Source organism: Papilio xuthus, unplaced genomic scaffold (assembly GCF_000836235.2).
Source record: "Papilio xuthus unplaced genomic scaffold, Pxut_1.1 DF828037.1, whole genome shotgun sequence".
NCBI lineage: Eukaryota > Metazoa > Arthropoda > Insecta > Lepidoptera > Papilionidae > Papilio > Papilio xuthus.
Window position 1 is genome coordinate 667,586 of NW_013530612.1, and position 26,230 is coordinate 693,815.

The window sequence follows — 26,230 nt, forward strand, 5'->3', positions numbered from 1 at the left end:
AACAAATTTCAACTTAAAACAATCAACTCTAACACAAACAAAAGTAAACCCTAACTTAAATACAATAGGGTCGTAACTCCTTTGTTCTTACGATCTCCAGAGGTTTCAAACATTTTGTAACGTAAAAAATTTTCAAATAAAATTGACGATTGGTGCATGAAATTTCCCAGTGGTTTTAGACGATCGGATATTGTTTGTTTTTTTTTTATTTTGCTTACATATTCGTTATGTGTGTTGATTCAGTTTTCTATTGGGGAATGTACGGGCCGAAGGTTTGTTTATCTGTCCCTTTCGCACTCGGTTGATTTTTAAATGCTTTTAATTGTTAAACGAACCTATTCATTCTTCTTCATTCTCAGCCATAAGTCGCCCACTGCTGGGCATAGGCCTCCCCCAAAGATCGCCACGATGACCAGTTCTGTGCTACCTGCATCCAGGACGCTCCCGCAACCCTCACCAGGTCATCGGTCCATCTTGCGGGAGGCCTGACCACGCTGCGTCGACCTGTCCGTGGCCGCCACTCTAGGACTTTGCGGCCCCATCGACCGTCCATTTCTATTATCTTACTAATATTATAAATGCGAATGTTTCAATGTATGTTAGAAGGTATCTCCAGAACGGTTCCATAGATGTCGCTATAAAACATAATCTGGAAGAACACGTAGGCTACTTATTAATCTTTTTTTTTTAATTCCGCGCGGACGGAGTTACGGGCGACAGCTAGTCTTTTATTGATTTTGATTTGGTATCAATTTCAAAATACCTATAACAGTTAATTTTATAATCAACGTTAAATTTACACGTACGTTTTTATTTTTAAAATGGTTTCGCAATTGGTCGCCAGATGTCGCTCATCAATATTCATAATATTAGCATCGCGATATAGACCTTCTTTGTAAGTTGGTTAGGTTCACGCCGTACCAAAATTTCTTTACTCTGGTTTCCCTTCAAAACGTATAAATCTTTCGCCTTTTACTAAAGATTTCCGTGGAGGGGAACACTCAAATGAGTCTATAATGTTTTTGATAAACCTTGCTCCGGCGGGGCAATAAATTAAATAACTGATTCTCGTACGTAAGCGATAGTCATCTGTTGGTATAGTTACCATTGATGAATATGGTTTAACCTCGAAAGGAATAAAGGAACCCTTATAGGAACACTTTATTGTCCGTCCGTCAAGACCTTTTTTCTCAAGAACGCATGGACGCATCAAACTGGAATTTATATCAAACACTCGTGCCTACTCGTGTCTCTTGCAGTGAAAAAATCAAGTTTCTAAATCAACGCAACCAAAGATACAGCCGTTTATACCGCAAATTTTCGACTTACAGGGTACTTCCCGTGAACTTAGAATCTTGAAATTTGGTATAAAGCAACGTTTTAAACACAGATAAAGGAATAATTGCGAATCCGTAAATTTTGCACGAACACTCGATGCGCGAGTCCAACTCGCACTTGACCACTTTTTTAATAAACTAATTTGGTTATTCTTGTATAAAATACGGTATAATTCTACCGAATTTGACTATTCCTTTCTAGTGCTAAAAAAGGCAACAGTAAATATAATTTTTTTCTTGCGAAAAACTTATTTGTTAAATCTCGTATCCTCAATTTTCAATACCTTTACTTAACAAACCTTAAAACTGGCAGATTAATTCATAGCAACGCTAATAAACATAAACAAAGACTAACGTTACGAATCGTAGCATACTAATTAATGAACATTGTAAAAACTTGTCCGGAGGTCGTGGGGGGCTTACGCGACGGGTGGCGTATGCCGCGAAATGGGTCACGCCCTGCGGCGGAACGATACATAATGCATACCCCGTATTTTCATGCGTGATGAGGTCATGTAGACTGGTAACCAATCCAGTGTGACTGTATACCATAGAATAACATTTTTTTTATAGCATAGACATTCTAAAATTCTCTAATGTATAGTTATCTCTGTTTTATCAAAGATAATGACAGGGATGACGATATGTTTTATACAGAGATTTTGGTCTCACAAACCCACAAGTTAGATGAGATATGTCGATATCAACTTTTGTTGTCCTAGTATTTTTTATTCTTCTAGGTGTAATTATCTATCCATAAATAATTATGAATGCGTCAGTGGCTCATGGGTCAAGCAGTTAACTTGCAATCTGCAGGTCCTAGGTTCGAATCCCGCCATGTACCAATGTGTTTTTCGATTTCCGATTTACATATGTACATGTATCCGACGTTCTTACGGTGAAGGAAAACGTTATGAGGTCAACCAACCCGCACTAGACCAGCGTGGTTGACTAGGTTGTATAGCCTAGTCACCCTTAACTTAGGGTAGGCTCCGAGCCTCTCAATGTGAACGTAAAGTGAGCTGATGATGCAATAATTATGCACCGTGAAAACCGATCTTTATTTATTACAAACACTTTCAGCTTTTTATTTTTACTGTGCTACATCTATTTTTATATATGTATTTCTACATCATATTCGAATTTATATAATGTAATACATAAGACTTATGTATATAGCATATACGAAGCATTGAAGTAAGAATTGAAGCGACAATTTATACAGGAAAAAGAAATCGATATGCAAAATTCAATTACATTCAAATAATCCGTGAAAGCCTGCGTCGAATGTAGCGAAGGATAGGGTTGACGATATTTTTAATATTTTTTATGACAAAAAATATTATCAGATTTTTGTTAATTTACTAATATCTCTTGTACCGTTCGAACTAGGATCTAGGATTCTGTAATTATTTACAATAATCGAATCGCGGGATTCGAAATCTCAATCACGTGATCGGCAATCCGTACCCTTAACTATTAAGCTATTGGCGCTCTATAACCACATATCAGCTATATCTTACTAATATTATAAATGCGAATATTCAGATGAATGTTTGTTGGAACTTATGTCTAGAACGGCTTCATGGGTCTCACGGAAATTTGTCATAGATATAGAACATAGTCTGGAAGAACACATAGGCTTCTAATTTTATTTTTAATTCCGCGCGAACGGAGTAGAAGCGACAGCTAGTACACATTAAAAAATTACTTAGCGTTTATTCATTAAATGTGTGATATTATGTTTCAAATAAATATTCAAGAAATAGAAAAGCAAATAAGTGCATAAGTAAAGAGTTATTTTTATTTTAAACTAGATGGCGTGCATATCAATTTTAAATTAATAATATTCAAATCAGTATCTTAGTCAAAACAAAGAGAAATTCCCCAAAAAATTGATATTATGATCACTTTCTATAAGTAGTACAAGTGCAGTCAAATACGTAAAAAAGTTCAAGGTCAAAATTAAATATTTCTTTTTTGGCAACCCTATGACCGGAAAGAGAATATATGTAGAAATCAATAGATACGATCTGACTGGGGATTTAATATTACGAATAATTTGGTTTGATATTGCGCACTTCACTTTTTTATATGTATTTTTAGACAATATTATTAAGAATCCTTTTGCGCGAATGACGTGCTTTCGTTACAAAGTCCAGTGTAAGAATGACTTGTGAGGGAACATAAACATAGACATTTTATTAAGACTCGTGTTGTGCCGGTACACCGGCACTGTCGGATTTTCTTTTTAACAGTATCTACCTATTATATGTATGTACATAGTTACTTTAAACCAAAGTAAATAAAATATAGGTAAAATTTTTGTGGAAATATTATATATAGTTTTCTCAAGGTATATAAATATAAGAAGACCTCTAATTTATTTTTATTTTGTTACAGAACATTACCACATCTTTGTCGGAGATCTAAGTCCTGAGATCGAGACGCAGAGTTTGCGAGACGCGTTCGCACCTTTTGGAGAAATATCGTAAGTAATTTGAAATAATATAATAGTATGGATATCGAAAGTGTACTTTTCTTAGTTTTCTTCTTTTAATAGATAGGCCTAGGAAGATATAGATTGTGTGAAAGTTGACATTACCAAGAAGGAATCACGATTGGAATGTCAGAAGATAGGTTGATACGTGGACGAAACCTAGTGTACATACCCTAAGTCAGTGGAATTAAATTAATTCTCAAAGGTCGTTAGGTGGACGAAACCTAGTGCACATACCCTACGTCAGTGGGATTAAATTATTATCAATACCATCCAATCAAATTCACATAGAGACTATATATTCACATATAAAAAATGAACTTTACATGTCTAGTGTTTCATTGTTTTTGAAGACCGGAGTACACATCGTTAGTAACTTATTTATATCTCCAAAAGTACTTGAACAGCTTTTTGAATTTTATTCATAAAACTTTTTTTAATTAACGCCCTCTATTGATCAATTAATGTAATTCTCAAACTTTTTTTCGAACTATCTTACGAATTTTGAAAACTAGCTGTCGCCCGCGACTTCGTCCGCGTGAATATGTAAAAAACTTAATTAGTGTAGCCTATGTGTTCTTTCAGACTATGTTCTATACGTATGCCAAATTTAATCGAGATCCGTTCAGCTGTTCTAGAGATATCTTCAAACACCCATCCATCCATTCACAGAACATCCATCTAAACATTCGCCTTTATAATATTAGTAAGTTAAATAAAAAGCAGATCTTCAAGGTATAAATTCGAAAAATAAAATGCATAAATAGTATCCTATGTCCGTCTCCTGGCTCTAAGCTACCTCCTCACCAATTTTCAGCCACATCGGTAAAGCCGTTCTTGATTTATAAATAGTATAACTAACACGACTTGGACAAGTGTATGGATGGATTGATGGATGTTTGTTTGAAGGTATGACCGAAACAAATGTAAAGATCTCGCTGAAATTCATCATAAATGTAGAACATAGCCTGGAAGAACACATAGGCTACTTATAAAGTTTATTTTTAATTCCGCGCGGACAGAGTCGCGGGCGACAACTAGTAAAGAATATATCTTTCGTAAACGTCTTCTCTCAATACACAATCTGTAGGGACAAATTACTTAAGACATATCGAGCTTATAAAATGCGATCAACTGAATCGTAAAAATGGGCAATAAACTTAGCGTTCGTCACTTGGACCAGCGCCAATAGGGTGGGGCCACAGTGATGAGGGCAACTGCTCAAATATTATAACACAAAAAGTTTTTTATTTCTGTATATTTGTGACGAATAAACAAAAACGATTGCATTGATTTAAAATATTCTTTCACTAGAATGCTTCATTATGCATAAGAAATATAGGCTAAGTTTTATTATAGTAAAATTAAAAAAAAATTCTCGAGGTTAATCATGACAGGTCGTTATTAATATTTTGCTGTAGAATTGCTTTCAAATTTTTTAAAGCACTAAAACAGTATAAGTATAAATCCTCGCTGTTTGTAGGACCCGACCCTTATAAGAACCCGCCAATGTAAACACACCCTTATGAGTATTCGTCATTTTATGTGTTGTTCTTATGCCAAAGTTATTTACATTTGCAGATCACGTCTGATATTCGCAATTTGGTTTTTTATTTAGTTCATCAAATTATAATGAATTTATTTTATTTTCTAATATATTTGGGGTTTCAATTGTTTTAATAGAAATAATTTTATTTCTTACTTCTTCTTCGTCGTTGTAGTCTTGGTCGTCAAGTATCAGTGACAGGCCTTACCAGGCGCTGCCACTCCTCCCTAGTCGCCTTTTATTAGTAAATTGGTGTATGGGGACATCTACTTCTTACTATCTTACTAATATTATAAATGCGAATGTTTAGATGTCTAGAAAGTATCTCCAGAATGATTGCATGGATCTCGTTGAAAGTTGGCATAGATGTAGAAGATATACTGGAAGAACACATAGTCTACTAATTATGTTATTTTTTAATTCACGGACGTAGTCGAAGTCGCCGGTTATTTAATATTATAAATGCGAACGTTTAGATGTATGTTTGTTAGAAGGTTTCTCCAGAACGGTTGAATGGATCTCGTTGAAATTTGGCATAGATATAAAACATAGTCTGGCAGAACACATAGGCTGTATTTTTAATATGGATGGAGTCCCGAGCAGAAGTTCTTAATAATTGAATATTCAGAGAACGAATACGAACCAAAGAGTCTAGCTGTCAAAATCAAGCGTCCATTTTCTTGTTTTTTTTTCTTTTTTAATTCTAAAAGGTTGAATGTGTAATTTAAAAAATAACTGGAATTCCTTATCACCAGTAATTTCTCAGAGGACGTCATAAAACTTTGTGTGAGTCATTAAAAATTAACTTCCATTAGTCAGAAGAGAGGAACTTATTTAACGCCTAGATGTGAAAGAAAAGGACAGAAAATAAAGGTCACTTGTAAATGGAAATTTGTAACTGACGTCAGAGTTATGAATATTTTTTTCGTTAAAAAACAAAAAATAATAATACTTAAGCGATAGTTTTTACTCTGGATTTATTAAAGTTTTATATAAAAAAAACTGTGCCCGCGACTTCGTCTGCGTAAAATACTGTTTTGTTTGTCTTTTTTTCCAAAATAAAAGATTTTTTAGCTAGAGAATGGAAAAAACTACCACGTAGTTTTTGAGTTAACTCTAGTAATTGTTAGTATCTTAGTAGTTCAAAGTAGTTTATGCCTCTCGTGGTGTTGCCCCATGTCAGTTAATATAGTGCAGATTACGTTAAATCTACTCCAAAGGTCAAAAAAGAGCTGAACTGATAGAAACTACAACAGGACGGAAACATGACCACATAGTGTGGGACAAGGACAGGTAGATAATGCTCATTTATTCTATGACATGACTCTGAGTAGGTAGTGAATATTTACAAAACTTCATTACGAGGAAATGACTGTCCCTCAGGCTCGGCATTCAGAGTAAATTACCAACGCATTTTACGCACAATAATTACTACAGTCATCTTCATTATGTTCACAATTTAAGGGAAGCATTTAAAAATGTAGAGCAAATATTTTTTCTACTTTTCACAATAAAAACACTAGTGACAGTGTATGCTTGCTCTTCCAGACTATGTTCTATATGTATACCAAATGTTACGAGATCAGTTAAGCAGTTCTGGAGATACCTTCTAACAAACATCTAAACATTCGCATTTATAATATTAGTAAGATGATTGTAGCATCAGTCTAGAAAGTATAGTGTATAGTTTAGATAGCCACTTGGATGGATAGATGGATGTTTAAAGATATCTTCAGAGCGACTGATTAGGTAGCTGAAAGGCATGGATACTAACGGTCTGTCCTCGGCGGTATTTCCAAACCAATACGACTTGGGGACCTTCAAGAAGCGAGCATACCGTTTCCTTAAAGGCCGGCAACACATCTGCGGTTCCTCTGGTGTTGCAGATGTCCATGGGTATCGTTGATCACCTCGGTGTTCCCGCCGCTTTTTTGTCCCCTTCTCTTATAAAAAAAAAGATGTAGAACATAGTCTAGAAGAACACATAGGCTACTAGGTTTTTTTAACACCGTGCGGACGGAGTCGCGGGGAACAGCTAGTATTAAATTAATATTTTGTATATTGTTACAGAGATTGCCGAGTTGTCCGCGACCCTCAGACACTGAAGTCAAAAGGCTATGGATTCGTGTCGTTCTTAAAGAAATCGGTAAGTTTTTAACATCGCCCACGATCTGAAAACGTGTGGATGAAAATATTGCTAAAAAAAAATTGGAATTGATGCAATTGCAATAAAAATCGATAGAATTAATTTCTCAATATCTAAGTAAGATATCATACAAAAACTTTGAGCAGACGGTTTTTAAACTTAATAAACTTAGTCCTATAACTTATAACGATGTCTCTGAAACAGTTACTAAGTTTCTCTTGGGACTAAGTTGTAAACATCGAATGACGTAACTTGAAGTATAATTTTATTACTTGAACCTTAACTTAACCGTATTCTAGTATTATGCAAGAAGCGATGTACTTTTATATTGCAGAAGTATTTTAAAAAAATCTGTTTTGGTAGGATTTGGTAGGAATTTACGATGATTCTTAAGATTTTAGTACCCTAAAAACATCTATATAATGTTACTAATATTATAAATGCGAATGTTCAGATGGATGGATGTATGTGTTGAAGGTATCTCGCGAACATCTCAACGGATCTTGCTGAATTTTGTCATAGATGTAGAACATAGTCTGAAAGAACACATAGGCTAATAATTAAGTTTTTTTTTTAATTCCGCGAGGACAAAGTCGTGGGCGACAGCTAGTTTAATATAAAAGATTTATAAACAACTAACTGTCGCTTGCGGATCCGTCCGCGCGGAACTAAAAAAAAACTTAGTAGTATATGTGTTCTTCCAGACTATGTTCTAGGTCTATGACAAATTTCAACGAGGTCCATGCAGTCGTTCTGGAGATACCTTCCAACAAACATCCATCTAAACATTCGCATTTATAATATTAGTATGATTTCAATTAAAACACCTGTAATTACACATTACAAAATTTATTCCTTTAATATAAATAAAGAAATAATAAAAAATGCACGATTTAATTTTCTCCGCAGCGTCTCGTGAGACGGAATAATTAATGTCAGTTAAGATCAAAGAATTTAACGTTTTAATATGATAAGGTATCGGTTACAGTGTACAAGCGGAGCGGGAGCGGTAGCGATTATATTCAAATTTATAACCCGATATACAATTATTCAGATTTATTTGGTATATATCAGTAAAAAAATATATCAATAACAAAATTGTGGGTTACGACCATTTAAGTTTCAATAGCCTAATGGTTAAGTGTACGGATTTCCGATCACGCGATCGAGAGTTCGAATCCCGTCGTTCTAGTATTGTAAAGCATAAAAAGCCTAAAGCTTACTTGATAATACAAGAATTATTAGTAAATAAACAAAAATCTGCTAATATTTTATTTTAAAATAACATGGGAATCCTGTATTGTAGTTATTTCTTTAAAAACATATTTCCGGTGTCGGCTCTGGCTTATTTAAAGTCCATCGAGTTCCATCATCAGGGTGCTCACTGCAGTAAGCAAACTAGTCAGTGCCGACACTGGTTAAATATACTGGTGCGTTTTAGCTTTATAATGTCTCATGATAGTTTGAATAATTCGGTTCTTTTAAGGTGGCAAACGAGCGAGCGGCCACCTGAAATCGCTGAAATAGCGATGTGACCCTTGCCCATAGACATACGCAATTGCATATGCGTTGCCTACATTTAATCGACAAAGGAGAGGATGCATAGTAAGAAAATATTTTCCCTACCAATGCATCCCCTCATCTGGATAGTCCACTTCCATTTCCCATCCTTACCGTATAAGAAAAAGGATGGGAAGGGAAAGAGGACTAAAACTAGGCCTCCGGGACGCACACTTATCAGACTGTAGTTGGAATTGCTTCCACTTGACGCCTGTCTTCTGCATGTTCGTGGTTTTTTATTTTAAAGGCATGTTTTTTTTTTACAGGAGGCGGAATCAGCAATAACAGCTATGAACGGCCAGTGGCTCGGCTCACGATCTATACGTACAAACTGGGCGACACGGAAACCGCCAGCACCTAAAAGTGAACGTAAGTTACCCTTTTTCCACTAGCCTGGTCGCGCGACTCACGAAATACGTCGTCAATGGAAATAGTACAGTCGGGTTCGTTCGCGGTATACCATTTACTCATTCAATACAACAATGACGTAATTAAATTTTGAAAGTTTGAACATTATTCTGTTGATTTATTAAAATATTTTATATATGTATTCTACTCTGCTATCAATAATAAATTATCAAAGATAATACGTTTGAAATGCAAATTTATGACATTAAAATGTTTTTTTTTTAGTATATTCGTGGTATTTACAATAATGATATATCAAAAGATAACAAATTGTTGTAATAAAAAATGTCACGGCAATATAATTTTAAGTATAAAACCCTAATAACACCAAACTGTATCATTTCAAGGCGTTCAAACGATTTCGACGTCTTTAAATATGATACCGACAAAATACCTGACTGTACCAACTTATAGCAGACCGTATATAGCATCACTAAAGCAATATAGGAACGTTCAAATCCATTTCCTCAAGATTAATTCCATAGTAATTGCAAATTCGACGCATGCGTACTTTGCTTAACCAACGTCAAATTGTGCAGGAATTTCCAATATCTTGTTCAATGCATCTTGATACTTGGTACAACAGGATAGTATTATTGATACTTGAATGCTACATTGAAGAGATTTGAATAACTAAACGATTAAATAGCTAAATATATTAACCAAAGACAAACATATCTATATATAAAAGAAAGTGGTGTTAGTTAAACTATTTATAACTCAAGAACGGCTTTATCGATATGCCTGAAAATTGGTGAGGTGGAAGCTTAGAGCCGGGAGACGGACATAGGATACTATTTATTCATTTTTTTTCGAATTTAGGCCTTGAAGAGTTGCTTTCTATTTAACTTACTAATGGATGGGTGAGCTACACTAAATAAGTTTTTTTATATATCCGCCCGGACGGAGTTGCGGGCAACAGCTAGTAGTATTATATAGCTTTCGTCTCATACGAAATTCACAAGGAGTCGTCAAGATCAAAGTGAAATGTAACTGAACAAACATAGCCTAAGGGTTATACTATGTTATTCTAACTTAATTTTATATATTTAATATTTATTTACTTAGGTTATATTTTTCTTTACCGATCAAAGAGAAACTTAGTTATATAAGTTAAAATTGAACCACATTTTTTTTTATATTTTATTTTTTCAAGTATCAAATCGATTTTTCCGAACCTTTTGAAATTGTTTTATGTTTTGTTTCTTTACGATGTTTTTCGCACATCGTATGTGGGTTTGTACGTCATCATCAGGTCGCTATACATCCCCACTGAGGGCAGAGTTTACCCTAAGTTAGACTATGTGATAGTGAATGCTGAATAGTGAATCCAGTGTAAGACTTCATACTTTGACTTTCTCAGATATGTGCAGCATCACGATGTTTTCCTACACAGTAACGTCAGATAAATTGTTACTTACATATTGTTAGGAAGAAAATTCGACACTGTGCCAGTGTACTGGCGCAACACGAGCCTTACTAAAATGTCGACGTTTATGTCCCCTCACTAATCAATCTGACACTTGGTAACGAAAACGCGCGATTTCCGCCAAAAGATTTTAACTAATTATATCTAAGAATATGTAAATGTAACATTGGTACATGGCGGGATTCGAACCCAGGACATGCAGACAAGTCAAGTGCTTAACTCCTGAGCCACCGATGTCCATAAGTCAGTCGGGTAAAAATACAAATAGAATTTTATAAAGTAGGTACTTATTATATTCCCCCTTTTTATTTTTTTATCGTTGGGAAATGCCTTTCGCATACCATCCTTGCGGGGACAAAGGTTATGTCGGGCTTGCACCGACTTAAACGCCACGGCAGACGCCACCGGCGCTAACGAGAGGGGGAGACGGGATCTCCGTACGGAACACAACCGCCACCCTCCAACGCCTAGCTAGATCTTTTGGGTCCAGCTCCATCGTAACTCCCCTACGAACTCACAATTTAATTTTCATGATTATATTCATAGATTAATTGTAAAATAATATATTATTGTTTTTTCGCTTGGGGCGTACAATTTTCCCATTAAAATGTGAACCGCTTTGTTCTTATTATCTGCTATAATAACATTGTTTTTAATTTTAATTGTCGGCGGTCGCCCTTTGATGTTGAACAGAGGTCGTTTGGAGGGCGAATTATATCAAAGCTGGAATTATACAGAGATGATAGTTATACGATTATTTTATTCAAAACAGATTATATTGTAGAGTATTTTTTGTATTATAAAATAACTAGGTGTCGCCCGCGACTCCGTCCGCGTGGATATATAAATATATATAAGTTAAATAAAAAGTAACTCTTCAAGGCATAAATTCTAAAAAAAATGAATAAATAGTATCCTATGTCCGTCTCCTGGCTCTAAGCTACCTTCTCAACAATTTTCAACCATATCAGTAAATTCGTTCTTGAGTTATAAATAGTGTAACTAACACAACTTTCTTTTATATATATAGATTTTTATCACTTTACGAAACTCTTTAATATTTTTTAAGTATAAAAAACTCATATATTTATGTTTCTAATATAAAAAAACGTTCGCAAATAAAAAAAAAATACTGAATCACAAAAAAAACAAACTGCACTAAAAAGTAACTACCAACTAGTAATTTCTTTTCTTTCTTGAACTGTCTGTACTTTACAATTATTGTTATTTCGGAGTCGGTGTCGGCCTGATGTCTTAGACCTATTTACGTTTAAGGTAGAACTAGACCGTAGCACCAGGAGTTACGCGGTAAAACACATAAAAAAAACATACAGAAAAATTTAAAAACCTCCTCCTTTTTGAAGTAGACTAAAAACATCCTCCTCGTCTATATAAATGTTATAAAGAGGAAAGATTTGTTTGTTTGTATTTAACAGGTTCGGAAACTATTGAACCAATTTGAGATCGATCGCTGTCAGAAAGCAACACTATCTCCGAGTGATATAAGCTATATCTTTTATATACATAATTCTTCTGTGAATGTGTATGTCACTGAACTTCTCTCAAACGACTGGACCGATTTTGATGAAATTTTTTGTGTGTGTTCAAGCTGATCTGGGAATGGTTTAGATTCACAATTTTGTCCGCTGAACAATTAAATTTTTTAAATTAATTTTTAATTTATTAGTAGTTGTTGATTTTAGAATGTTTTACATTGAATCCGACAGACGGCGCTACCATCGCAGTGTCAAATTTTTTCAGTCAGTTTCAAATTAAAGACAGGACAACGTCTGTCGGGTCGGCTAGTTTTTATATAAAGCAGAAAATACCAATATTTGATTCGACATTAACTGAAAAGTAAGCCAACATAAAACATATCAAATTATCTTATTTATAGTAATTTCAAATTCAGGAAATTACATAAACGTATTTAATATGAATTCAAGCTTTAATAATATCCTGAAATCATACAAAATATCCGTCTAAGGCGTTATACAACTCTGTATAATTCCGCAATGGGTAATATCCGCTGCGGGCTACCACCACCCTATTGCCTACTATTACATCCCCTAACCACCCCTTAACCACCCTAACACACCCTGTAATTATAGTTAATTTGACATTGGGTTACTGTAGGAAAATGTTTTTCGCGATGTCATTTCCATGGTGACCTGTCTGGATGTGTTGAAACCATATCGTTAAAACCACGCGATACATATGCTCTAGCATATTTTCATCTCTTTCTTTATTTTGGAAATGAACAAAGGTAGCAATATATTTCATTAATTGTTTAAGGTACGTGTCCATTGGTCCGCGTTGAAAGCACCGCACGTACGGATTTAACACGGCTTTGACTTTCGATGCGGGCAGCTCGACGGAAGCAACGCTTTGTAAAATTATACAAAGCAAACTAAAATCTTTTGTGTGCGATGCGTCCGGCGCGAGACATTGGACGAGTACCTTTAGTAGTAGTAGTAGAAACAACATAATTGTATTACCTATTACCCGGCGACTCCGTTCGCGAGGAATTTATGAAAGAACTTAGTAGTCTATGTGTTCTTCCAGACTATGTTCTACATCTATGACAAATTTAAGCTAGATCTATGCAGCCGCTCTGGAGATACCTTCTTACAAACATACATCAAACAAACAAACATTCGTAATTTATAATATTAGTAAAAGTCGCAAAAAGATTGATTTTATTTATTTACAAAGTTTTACTTTTTATTTACTACATATACTTATATACTACATAGTAGAGTAAGTAGGCACTTCGTTGCGAAGCGTTTTAATTAGCTTCGATTTAATTAGCTGTAATTAATGGATTAACAAGTACAGCACTCGATGTGAAATTTATAATTAATTTTTTATACCTCTCTTCATCATAGTAGGTCTCGCAATATTGCTTATATAAATACGAATGTTTAGATGTATGTTTGTTAGAAGATATCACCAGAACAGCTGCACAGATCTAGCTGAAATTTGGCACAGACGTAGAATAAACTAGAAGAACACATTGGCTACAAATTAAGTGTCACGGGGAGAGCTAGTTCACACATATCTATGACTTTCTCAGATATGTGCAGCATCACGATGTTTACCTTCACCGTAACGTCAGATAAATGTACCTACATATTGTTAGGAAGAAAATTCGACACTGTGCTGGTGTACTGGCGCAACAGAAGCCTTACTAAAATGTCGACGTTTATGTCCCCTCACTAATCAATCTGACACTTGACTTGGTAACGAAAACGCGCCATTCGCGCCAAATGATTCCAACTAATAACATATAACTTAAAATATCTAAATGTAACACATTGGTACATGGTGGGATTCGAACCCGGGACGTGCAGATTACAAGTCAAGTGCTTAACCATTGAGCCACCGACCACAGTCCAATATAACTTTAATGAAACTTTTCAAAATTCCGTATTACACAGTAACAATCTTACTTGACGGAAACTCTTAACATCGTCAAATACCTTCCCTTCCCTTCCTTTCCCTCGGGAACTGACGAATTCAATTTGCGAGGGAAACATTACCTTTCATAAGGTAAAGGTCGGTTAAATGTAGTGTAGATATTTCTTAATATAACTTTAGTATTAAAAATATTTACGATTTATAATTTACTAAAATGTGGACTTAAACATTCTAAATACTTCTTCATACTATAAATTCCACTATAATTTAAAAAAAAATCTCGATTTACAATTATTATAATCATCATCAGCTCACTATACGTCCCCACTGAGGGGCTCGGAGCCTACCCTAAGTTAAGGTTGATTAGGCCATAGTCAACTATGCTGGCCAAGTGCGAGTTGACTTCACACATATCTTTGACTTTCTCAGATATGACAGACAGTAGACAAAATAAGTTTGGGAACCACTGATGTAGAACATAGTCTAGAACACGAAGGATACTTATGACATATAAATGTGTCCAGTTTTCGTGGGATATGTTTGATGGACATATTTACTTTATAACTCCTTAATAGTTCAACACATCTAATTGAAATTTGGTACAGATATAGATAGTTTCGAGTAAGACAAGGGATGCTTTTCATCCATTTTTAATTCTGCTAAGATAAAATCGTTGACAAAAGCTGCTCCTAGATATTTGTTAAAGAATCTAGGTAATTTGTAGCCACATTTGGTTTAAAAAATTCCGATCAGAAATTATAGTGATTACCAACACATTCGATAAAGTCTACTACCTGGTAGACCTGGTCTGCTACTTTTTGTCTACTGATTAAACCAATTTATTCTATTAAAACCGTCTTCTCTAGTGAACTCGAAGCCGTTGACCTTCGACGAGGTGTACAACCAGAGCTCGCCGACCAACTGCACGGTCTACTGCGGCGGTCTGACAACCGGTCTCACAGAAGACCTCATGCAGAAGACATTCCAGCCCTTCGGTACTATCCAGGAGATCCGTGTTTTCAAGGATAAGGGATATGCTTTCATCAGGTAAATCACGTCTCATGCATATATTAAAAAAAGTCCGAACGTGAGGCCTTCAAGAGTACTGTGAATAGGCTCATCATCACTTAACATCAGCTGGGATAGTAGACAAGATCTGGCTTGTTTAATTTAAAAAAAACTAAGGTCTTTGGCGTAATATTGATCTAACATTGAATTCACTTTCAGATTCTCAACGAAAGAAAGCGCCACTCACGCTATAGTGGCCGTTCACAATACTGATGTCAACGGTCAGCTCGTCAAATGCTCCTGGGGCAAGGAATCTGGAGACCCTAACAATGCGCAAGCGCAGGGACAGGTACACCACTTTTTAATATCGCCAATAGCCATCTTAATTCACCAAAATGAAGCAGCGATCGCTGCTTAAAGACATTTACAATTGCAGATGCGTTGCCTACCTTTAATCGACGGAGAAGGGGACACAGAAAGAGAATATTTCCCTTTACTTCGCCTTCCAGTCCTTTCCTTATAAGGAACGAGGACTAAAAATAAGGCCTCCGGTACACACACTCATCAGACAGAACGCAGAATTTAAAATTATAATTTATTTATGAAATTTTACTTATATTATAAATGCGAATGTTTGGATGGATAGATATTTGTTTGAAGGTATCTTCGGAACAGCTGAACGGATCTAGATGTAATTTGTCATACATATAGAACATAGTCTGGAAGACAGACTACTAATTAAGTTTCTAATTCCGCGCGGACGGAGTCACAGGCAACAGCTAGTGTTATCTTATATATAAAATTCTCGTGTGACAATTTTCGTTCCCATACTCCTCCGAAACGGCTTGACCGATTCTCATGAAATTTTGTGAGCATATTGAGTAGGTCTGATCGGCCAACATCTATTTTTAATCCCGCGCGGACGAAGTCGCGGGCGACAGCTAGTAATATTAGTAAGAGAGAAAACAAATTGATAATTTAAATTAACAACCTAAATGATATCTCACTATACGAGTAAATTTACGTAACTAAATACTAAATACATGCAAATTGGCCTTAGCGTCTTCGAGTACTTTCTTTCAGATGCAAATTCTAATGGAAACAGAACTAAATCTTTACTAAAGAGAATATATAATTATTTTAACTTATACAGACTTAACTTTAACAGTGGTAGAGCCCGCTTTAACATCTTCGCACGAATTGTCCCGGCTCGCCCGGTGATATACCACGACCACACAGAAGACAGACGTCAAGTGGAAGCAATTCCGCGTTTCGTCTGATGAGTGTGCGTCCCGGAGGCCTAATTTAATCCACTTTCCCTTCCCACCCTGTTTCGCATAAGGAAAGGGATGGGAAGTGGAAGTGGACTTTCCGGATGAGAGGATGCATGGAAGGGGAAAATGTTTTCATTCTGTGCATCCTCTCCTCCGTCGATTAAAGGTAGGCAACGCATATACAATTGCGTATGTCTATGGGCAACGGTCACTTCGCTATTTCAGCGATTTCAGGTGGCCGCTCGCTCGTTTACCACCTTATGATATAAAAAAAAATACAGAAGATGTTTTGATGGAATTTAATTAATATACAAGAATAGAACTTAACAGTTTAATAATTAACTTTGGAATTAATAATTAACGAAGATGCTTAAAAACAAATAACCCATCAATAAAGGGGTTAATAGTTACTAAGGAAGCAGAATTATACCACTAACTATTGATATTCGGGTAGGAAAAGACGCCAGAGCGTATGACCAAGTGTATAGACAGACTAGCTGTCGCCTTCACTACGTTCGCGTGGTAAAAACTTAATTAGTAGCCTATGTGTTCTTCCAGACTATGTTCTATATGTATGACAAATTTCATAGAGATCTGTTCAGCAGTTATGGAGATACCATCAAAACAACATCCATCTAAACATTCGCATTTATAATATTAGGAAGTGAGTTTGATAGTAGATAATATTCAAACCTAACCTTAAAGATCATGGCGGAATGTGAATTAACATTTGTCATTAAGTCACTATAGTCATTTCTTGACTCTGTAGTGACTTGACTAATCATGTTACATTATATCTTATATTCTGCAGGAACTTGACTTATTAATTGACATAACATCGTATCGTGATAAGACGTGATACGACAATCATGTTACAATCCGTCGTTATGGAACATTACTAATGTTACATAATTTAATGAAGTAACGTTACATGTTACAGCTGGGAGGTACAGCATACAGTCCGTTCGGCGCGTACACGGCGGGTGGTGTGCCTCCCGCCTCGTACTGGTACAACACGTACCCCCAGCAGCTCGGAGGGTTCCTGCAGGGGGTGCAGGGTGTACAAGGCGTGCAGGGATATTCCTACGCCGGACAGTTTGCAGGATATCAGCAGCAGTATATGGGGTATGGTTATTTGTTTGTATGTTACGTTCAATAACTTTTTTATCATTCCAGTGAGAACTAAATTTTGGCAAATGTATTCTTATATCATAGTCAATGACGCTGACTCAGTGATGTCTCTAATTCAGGATATAATTCGAGCACCTCGGTGAGCATCTAATGAGCTGATTAATCGCGTACGGTTACAGTATGGGAGGTGTGCAGCTGCCGTGGGCTCTGGGTGGCGGCGTAGGCGGAGTGGGCGGCGTTGGGGGTGTAGGTGGTGTGGGCGGCGTGGCGGCCATGTCCCAGCCGCCGCAGGTCCTCCACTATCCAGTGCAACACTTCCAAGTGCAACCCGTAAGTATCCGTCAACTCAAGCGTCAAGTACTATAACGTATTCGTTTCTATCTAAAACCAATATTAAATTATCAGTAGCATCAAATTCCATACATGGTTGCTATTTTGATATATATTATTTTGTTATTTTATTAAAATTTGAGATGAAGTGGAGTTATAATAGTAAGGTAATATGGGTAGCTAACATACAGTTATGTATGTCACCAGAAATATTTTCAGTTTCCCTATTCATAAGAATTTGGATTGGAATTTAGTGTACCTTCTTTGTTATAACAAAATGACGAACCTCCGTCATAGAAGTTTAACTTTAGTAATAATTATTTGGTATTAGATCGGTGAGGATGAGTGGCTGGCCCCGAGCCTCCTGGTGTGAGGACAACGCCAGCCGCCCGAGCCCGCCTGCTGCTGTCTGCACAAGGAGTGGATTTGAAGCCCCCTCATGTCCCACTCTACTCTGTACCTTACTGACCTCTTCTGTACCAACCTTACTACTCTTCTGAACCAACTTCTTCACTTGTTCCAGTTTTATTCTTCAATGCTTTCTTCTGGCTATTGCCAATTATTTTGCTGTAGTGTTCATTTTTGTTCTAGTCATTTTGATGTGAGATTTTTTTTAATTTAAATTAAGGCATAATGTTAGTGGTTAGGAAGTTATTCAGTAATATCCAATATAAAAATACATTTTAATGAACTTATCATTAAAATTTCAAGTCGAATTTCAAACCATTAAAAATTGTAACATTTTTTTTTATCTGATCAATTTAAAATTAAATTGGTTGAAAGAAGAAATTGTGGATTAGGTCGATAATGTTGATTGGTTAATTTGAATCGTTTGTTTTATGAATTAATTTTGGTGAAGGTACATCTTTGGGCGGGTTTTGGATATCAGCGGAGACGAATATATAAGCCAAGATGACCAGTTGGTCACAAATCTTTACAGAAAGAAGTAAAATGTGAGTCAGTTATTTGAAACAATTATTTCTACCGCTTGAAGAGCATTGAAATGCTATTATTACAAAAAAAAATAACTTTTAGAAAATATATAATTCGATTTAAGATTATGGATATATAATATTAAGATAATATTAGTAAATACTGATATTGGTAAAAGAAACGGAATGATAATAAATGAGAATGAATATTGGGGAAAGAAATTGATTGAGCGGTGATAAGGAACCAAAGTCATCTGTTAGCACAAGAGTTAGGATAAGATTTAGTGGGAAAATTGTAGATTTTTGGAGACATGTTTAGTAGGCGACATTAGCGAGCGCAGGTTTCAGCGAGTGAGATGTTTTATAAGACAATTTTATATCCAAAGAGATTGCTAGGTACGAGTGTAAATGAATAGGATTTAAAAATATTTAAAGGTTACATACGATTAAATGAATAATGCTATACAAAATATCTAGTCAATATTTTAGTTTCTCTACATCTCTCTTTTTGAGTTTTTTCTTTCGTTTTTTGTTCCGAAAGACAATGCCAAATTCAAAACCGTAAGATATATTAAAAAATAGTAAAAAAAAAAATCATGAATCACTTATTAACTAACTGTTATATTAAAAAAAATGGTTGTGTCTTAATGTTAAAGAACACTTAAAAAAATCTTCGTGGAAATAAAATACCGAAACGTAGAAAAATATTAGATTTATTTATTGTATAAGTGAAAAGAAAAAATATTTATTGCATAGATACTAAGGAGCATTTAATCTTTTACTGTAGCTAGTCGAAATACGAATGTGTATGTGTGCGTGTGTTCTAATGTTTTGTTACAAATTATCTATCAGTTGGATGTACTTTCGATGTTACATCGTAACGTATGTTACATTGTAACGTATGTTACAGTTTTCAATGTTCTTTATTTTTAATGTTACATTCAAAGTTGTCTTCTATTGAATGTGACACTTGGAGATTATTTTAAATGGAATGTAACATTGTTGATTATAATTTTAAATGGATTGTAACGTTGTCGATGGTTGCACAAACTGTGTGCTAAGGATCGGTTGCTGTTTATTCAAAGCGTGGCTAATGAGAAGGTTACATGTTTAATGTAAGTATAATGGAGTCGCTCTCGACAGTCTTTTTTGAAACTTTTTAATGACAACGCATATAACCGCGTTCGTCTCTATTGCTCTATATAATATTTTGTAAACGATGTATTTTATACGTTATATTTAAAAAAAACGAAATTATCTGTTTGTCTGTCGTAGATTATTTATTTCTCTTTAGCGATTTATTTATTTTGTGGCATGTAGATAAATAACTTATGAGACATATCGCTAGAAATTATTAATAAGGATATTTATATTTAACAAATATATAATAATACATAACATGATTTCAGCTAAGTAACGAGTTGTTAAGTCAATTTTGATCCAGTCAATCGAAGGATAGCTTGCTTTTAATGTTATTCACATAATATAAGTGTATCCATTGATTGTGGTAATGATAAGGTGAAGTTACACTTTTATTTGTTGTGTGAATAATTAAAAACAAGCATTACGAGGTACGACCTCCCACAGAATTGAGGAATATCACAAAAATAATATAACGATGGAGTTTTAGATAGACAAATTTAGTTATAGTCGACATATAATGATGCTAGATATTAGGATGATTATTATTACACTGTAATGCCTATAATCGCTTGACATAGGATAAACACTAAGTTAAATATATAACCCATTTAGATGATAGCCGCAAACAGCCACGGGTGGGCACCAAGGATATAAATGGTTTTGTTTTATAGAGAGGTAAACTCATCTATGTAGAGAAAACAGAAGCGCTTTAGCTTCATGTTACAAATCGAATACCGTTTGGTAATATTCAAACGATCGACTTATTTCGTTTGGTAATCAAACGATTGTCTAATCGAATATTTTAGTCCGTGTTTCGTAAGTCGATGCCATCACCCAAAGCTGATCTTCCTTCATCTATACATATGGTTAACAGTTAGATTTTAAGGTGTAAACAGCTTTGCTGTCTTAAGCTATGACGCTGGGCTAAGACGATGAGAATGACCATTGTAAAATGGTCGTATAATATTTTAGCTAGGTAAAGTGCAAGATATATTAAAATTTAATTATAGACTATATATACAAGAAATTATTGTGCAGAACATTATTACATGTCTTTTAGATAGGTAGGCTATTGAATTTTTTAGTGGATTTTTCTTTTTTATCGTACGTTTTCTTTTTTTTTTATTTCTATCCATGATATATGTATGTATAAAAGATATCGTTTAATTTTAAGTCCCAAAGTATAACACCAATATTATATTTAAATCTTTATTGTAAAGTGTATAGGATCGTTGTGAGGGTGGATTGTAATTTTTCTATCTATACATGATTCCAATGAAAATGCCTTATTGATGATAAAAAAAAAATTCGAACTTTTAAAAAAATCATTTTAAAGTTTTTTTACATATAGATATCGTAGAGTGCTCCAAACGATACACTTGAAACACTTTTATCCTCGCTTTTCTATAAGCGTGTAATTTCAGTTGAGATGAAACTTTCAAAAACAATTGTGTTACAAATTTATCTCTATTTGTAGCATGACAAAGTCTAACATATCTCTAATTTTTTTAAAGATATTACTGTATCAAGCCGTGAGAAATACGTACAAAAACAGTAATTCTTTTAAATAACAAACTAATCGATATATCATAATTTATACACAATCATATTTTTTAAGTTTTTTTTTCAACTAAATTATATGAAGCATCTTATAATTGGTATTTTCACTGTGTATATAATTGAATTATTATCTAGACCTATCAGAATATTGAATAGCTCCAAAGTCAATTGAATTATTATCTAGACCTATTTGAATCTGAAATATCTAGCTACAAAGTGTTTTGAATGTACCATTTGTAGGACATCGCGTGCCAAAGATATTTATTTGTTTTCTTTAGTAGCGTCTCTCTAAGTACATAATGTCTAACTGATAAATATAACACCAATTGTTCAGAATTAGCGAATAATCCTCTAAGAGTGATTCTAAATTTAGTTTTATGGCCTTGAATATTCAATCTCAAACTTAAACTTTTAACCAAAAATATGATTTATAACTAAATTATACTGTTACGAAGAAAATCCGACACAGGGCCGGTGTACTGGCGCACTAGCCTTGCTAAAATGTCGACGTATGTCCCCTCACTACATCTGACATTTGACTTTGTAACGAAAGCAGTTGACTTAGAGTCATATGTCCCCGTAGTGGGGCAGAGGGCGTCCACAGTGCGCCGTCAGTTCGCTCTATCTAAAACTGTCTAACATTACCGACTATTACTGGTTATTTTACTATTATAAAGACAGCCGAAGTCGATATTGTGGCATCAAAATTGTTTATTGACACACTAATTAAAAGTAAAAATAAATAATATTTCAATTTCTCATCAATTAAAATGAACAAAACCATTTTAAATATCGAATGTTACAAATTTTAATGAACTTTTGTAACATATAATATTCAATTGTAATTTAATTTAATTTAATAACTGAAAATAACAAAATTACGTTACATATTCAGGGCCATGAAATACTAGACTAGTTAGTCGTGTGACAAATTAGATTGTTCATAAAATAACAAACCCATTTTAACAATTCCAATTAATGTGTCGGCATCTTAACTCAAAAACACTATTACGCACTGTGAAGGAATATGTTTCTTGATATGTTTCGTCAGTGAAAACACATAATTGTGGTGATGTCCACGGATTTTAGTGAAGACAAAATATCTGTCTTTAAGTTTTAGTTAAACTAGCTATCGCCCGCGACTCCGTACGCGTGGATATATAAAAAACTTAATTAGTGTAGCCTATGTGTTCTTTCAGACTATGTTCTATACGTATGCCAAATTTAATCGAGATCCGTTTAGCTGTTCTAGAGATATCTTCAAACACCCATCCATCCATAAGTAAAATAAAAAGCAGCTCTTCAAGGCATAAATTAAAAAATAAAAAATAGTATCCTATGTCCGTCTCCTGGCTCTAAGCTACCTCCACAACAATTTTCAGTCATATCGGTAAAGCCGTTCTTGAATTACAAATAGTGTAACTAACACGACTATCTTATATATATATATATAGATTTCGTATTGAAGTGGGTTTGTTGTTTTGTGAAATTACTCAGTTTTTATGTTTTTTTTATAAAATCTCGTAGTGTTTCCTTTGTTTTAGAAAGATGCTAGAACTTTTGATGTTTTTGTAATTTTAACCGTCTTAGTGCCATACATTTTTTCGTAATATATGTGAAAAAATGCCAATAAATTACCGTCTTTTTTGTAAAATTTTGGAGTAATAGAAAATAATGTGTAACATTTGTAAACATTTTTAAATTTTCAATTTTAAAATTACTCGTCTGACGCACACGACTGCCGCTAGCGGAACTCAAAAACACACTGACGCGTCAGTCGCTACCGCGCATCTGGCACTTCGCAGGCGCGCCATCGCACGCCTTGGCACTAAGACGGTTAACCGTGACGCGTGCTCGTAAGGCAAAGAGAACCTTGTTTTTGTACACGAGAATAAAAATATTTTTTGAAAATTATAAAATTTGTGTCACAATTTGATGGTGTCTTATAGTTTTTGTAGTGAATTACACTGACTGTTTCAAACTGAGGTTGTAACGGAGGCTAACGAAATCGCAGGCGGACAAAAAAATACTAAGAAAATATTACGTATTTATGACATACTAAAAAAAACGATTGATTTATGTCTCGTATTGTAAAAACAATAACTGTTACTACTGTAAAATAAATAAAATTCCATGCAAAAGTTCCGATCATGCGAAGTTCCGACTTTCGTGACAACCCTAGTTGACTGCATTGCGTATTGAGACATGCTGTCTCTGTCTTTTTCAAAGAAAATGTGTGAGATGACATGTGTCAATAGTCAACGCAGACTTGTATATAGCTATCTCTGTTTATTCCTAAGGGAGTGAAAGGATAGCAGTATGATACAGGTAAATGACAGTGTAGATTCACCGTTTCTTTAGTAAATGTATAGAATATTATACGATTTTCGTGTTTGACTCTACATATAGTCGATGTTGTCCTTTTTATTTTGTAGATGAAAAAAAAAATATCTTTGTAATACTGTAGCTATCTTCGATATGAAAATTGGATTTTTTGTAACACAACAATTTTGTGTTACAACTTATATTAGGCAACTTATAGGAATATATCATGTCATTTTGTGTCATTTTTGCGCGTTACTAAATATCGTTAATATAAATTTGTAAAATTTAATAATAAATAACAACAATGATGAACTTTATTTAAAGAAAGTTAACAAAAATCAGGTAAATAAAAGTATCTTGATTGAAGTTAAAACGCATATAGTTTTTGTTCTAATTTCTACATTCTGTTGAAAGATATCCTACAAGCCTAGATTTAGTTGGAAGTTTTAGTAAAAAAAATCCTAGTCACTTACTCCGCTAGCACAGCGATCCAAAGTACATCTTGGCCTCCTACAAGAGATCGCCAGAATCGCCTGTCTGCCATTATTTCTTTTGGGTACTAACAGAGTTTAATTTTCATATCGAAGATTGTCGTAACTCAGCAATAATTATTCAATAGTGGTGTGTAGTTGTTTGATTTCTTGTACCGCTAGTTTGTATGTAATTTTTCATTTATTTTGTTATGTACGAGACGTAATTTGTTCGTACATAATGTAAATGTAACACAAATATGTAAACACACGACATATTTTAAATACTTTCACAATGCATTGGACTTGTTTTACAATATCCAGGTCAAGAATAAGTTACGTAGAATTTATTTGACAAATGAAGTCGTTGTTGGCGTTTCACAGTCTAAATGACAGAGCAGATTTGAGCATTTCCAGCGCCATGCATCACCCCCTTTTTTGTGTTCAGGGGAAATCTTCCAAAGATAAGGCGTTCGGTGCCTATTAAGATATCTTATGACCTAAGGAATTGTGTCAGTTAAGTTATCCAGTTCTTTACTTGGACATTGTGAAACGGGACTTTAGATATTTAAAAAATTAAATTCTTGTCTTTTTTTCAATCGCTGCATCAGTGGTACATTATGTGCTGTCAAAATTGAAATGTTATCGTTGACGTTTTGACAGTTCGAATATATTGCGATAAATCTATTTGGCAAGATGATGCGCTGCTATCTGGATTAGTTCAGAGTTTAATCAGAAACTTTAGTTCACCGGGTCAAATAAATTTGTCGTATTATATGATATCATCTCACATGTCACGTAGACTCTTTATGTCCCATTCCTTTTTTCTACCGTCCATAAATGTTGTCAACACGTAGTCGTAGTTAGGCCGCGTACCAATTCAGCGCCATCTATTGATTTCTAACCACAACGCACGCTGTTTAGAAGATCTGAGCTTTTATTTTATAAATAATAATGTGATGTTACGAACTTAACAAAGACCAGAAAGTGTTAGTGATTTTATCGTAATTTCCCCCTTTTTGTATTTTCTATAACTATCCCTTTACTTGGTATATGACATTGACGTGTGATATATTTAAGATTTCATATTTAGCTGGTGATGACATTTGAGAATTATTTTTAATCTATATCTTCTAACTTGATCGAGTGAATTTGTCATTTTATTTATTTTTAACCCCGTTCGGATATTATTTTGGATTTTATTTTTGAGTTCGGATACTCGCATATTTAGTGGAAATTAGTCGTAATCGAAATAGTGTTTTAAGATTAAAAATGTAAGAATCTCGCTTGTCTGTTGATTTTTATTTGTTGAATTTTTGTTTTTGTAAGCTTGTTTTTGTTAATGTCAAGTTTTGGAGGGAAATATCGATTAAATATTGCTATTTAGCAAAGAACGATATACGAATATTTTACTCGTATATATTCGTTTGTTACCTTCCAAAACTAACATCATTATGAATGTTATTTTGACCATATTTTAAACTAAAAAAAGGTTATCAATGAAATGAAAATATTGCATAGGAATAAAACGATATACCCTGTACCTACCTATAGCATTTAATATAGTTATTAAACATACATATGATATAGTCTGTAAGAATATGAAAAATAAAAAATAAATTAAAACAAGGCGTTTTATTTATTTCACCTTTACTAAATATTACACTAGACCCAAAACTTACCAGAATACGTTAAACTAGATTCACCATGA

The 26,230-nt window shown here is 34.4% G+C and overlaps 1 protein-coding gene across 4 annotated transcripts in view; it reads left to right on the top strand.

Moving 5' to 3' along the window:
* Nucleotides 1-19,455, top strand: part of LOC106114736 (polyadenylate-binding protein RBP45) — a 138,511-nt gene extending 119,056 nt beyond the window's left edge. For all 4 annotated transcript variants that reach the window (XM_013308049.1, XM_013308050.1, XM_013308052.1 and 1 more), the window contains 8 exons: nucleotides 3,741-3,828; nucleotides 7,454-7,529; nucleotides 9,356-9,458; nucleotides 15,213-15,393; nucleotides 15,574-15,703; nucleotides 17,569-17,753; nucleotides 17,939-18,089; nucleotides 18,421-19,455. In XM_013308049.1, the coding sequence (XP_013163503.1) occupies nucleotides 3,741-3,828; nucleotides 7,454-7,529; nucleotides 9,356-9,458; nucleotides 15,213-15,393; nucleotides 15,574-15,703; nucleotides 17,569-17,753; nucleotides 17,939-18,089; nucleotides 18,421-18,462 (956 nt within the window). In that variant the 3' untranslated portion in view covers nucleotides 18,463-19,455. The remainder of the gene's footprint in view (nucleotides 1-3,740; nucleotides 3,829-7,453; nucleotides 7,530-9,355; nucleotides 9,459-15,212; nucleotides 15,394-15,573; nucleotides 15,704-17,568; nucleotides 17,754-17,938; nucleotides 18,090-18,420) is intronic.
* The last annotated feature ends 6,775 nt before the right edge of the window (nucleotides 19,456-26,230 follow it).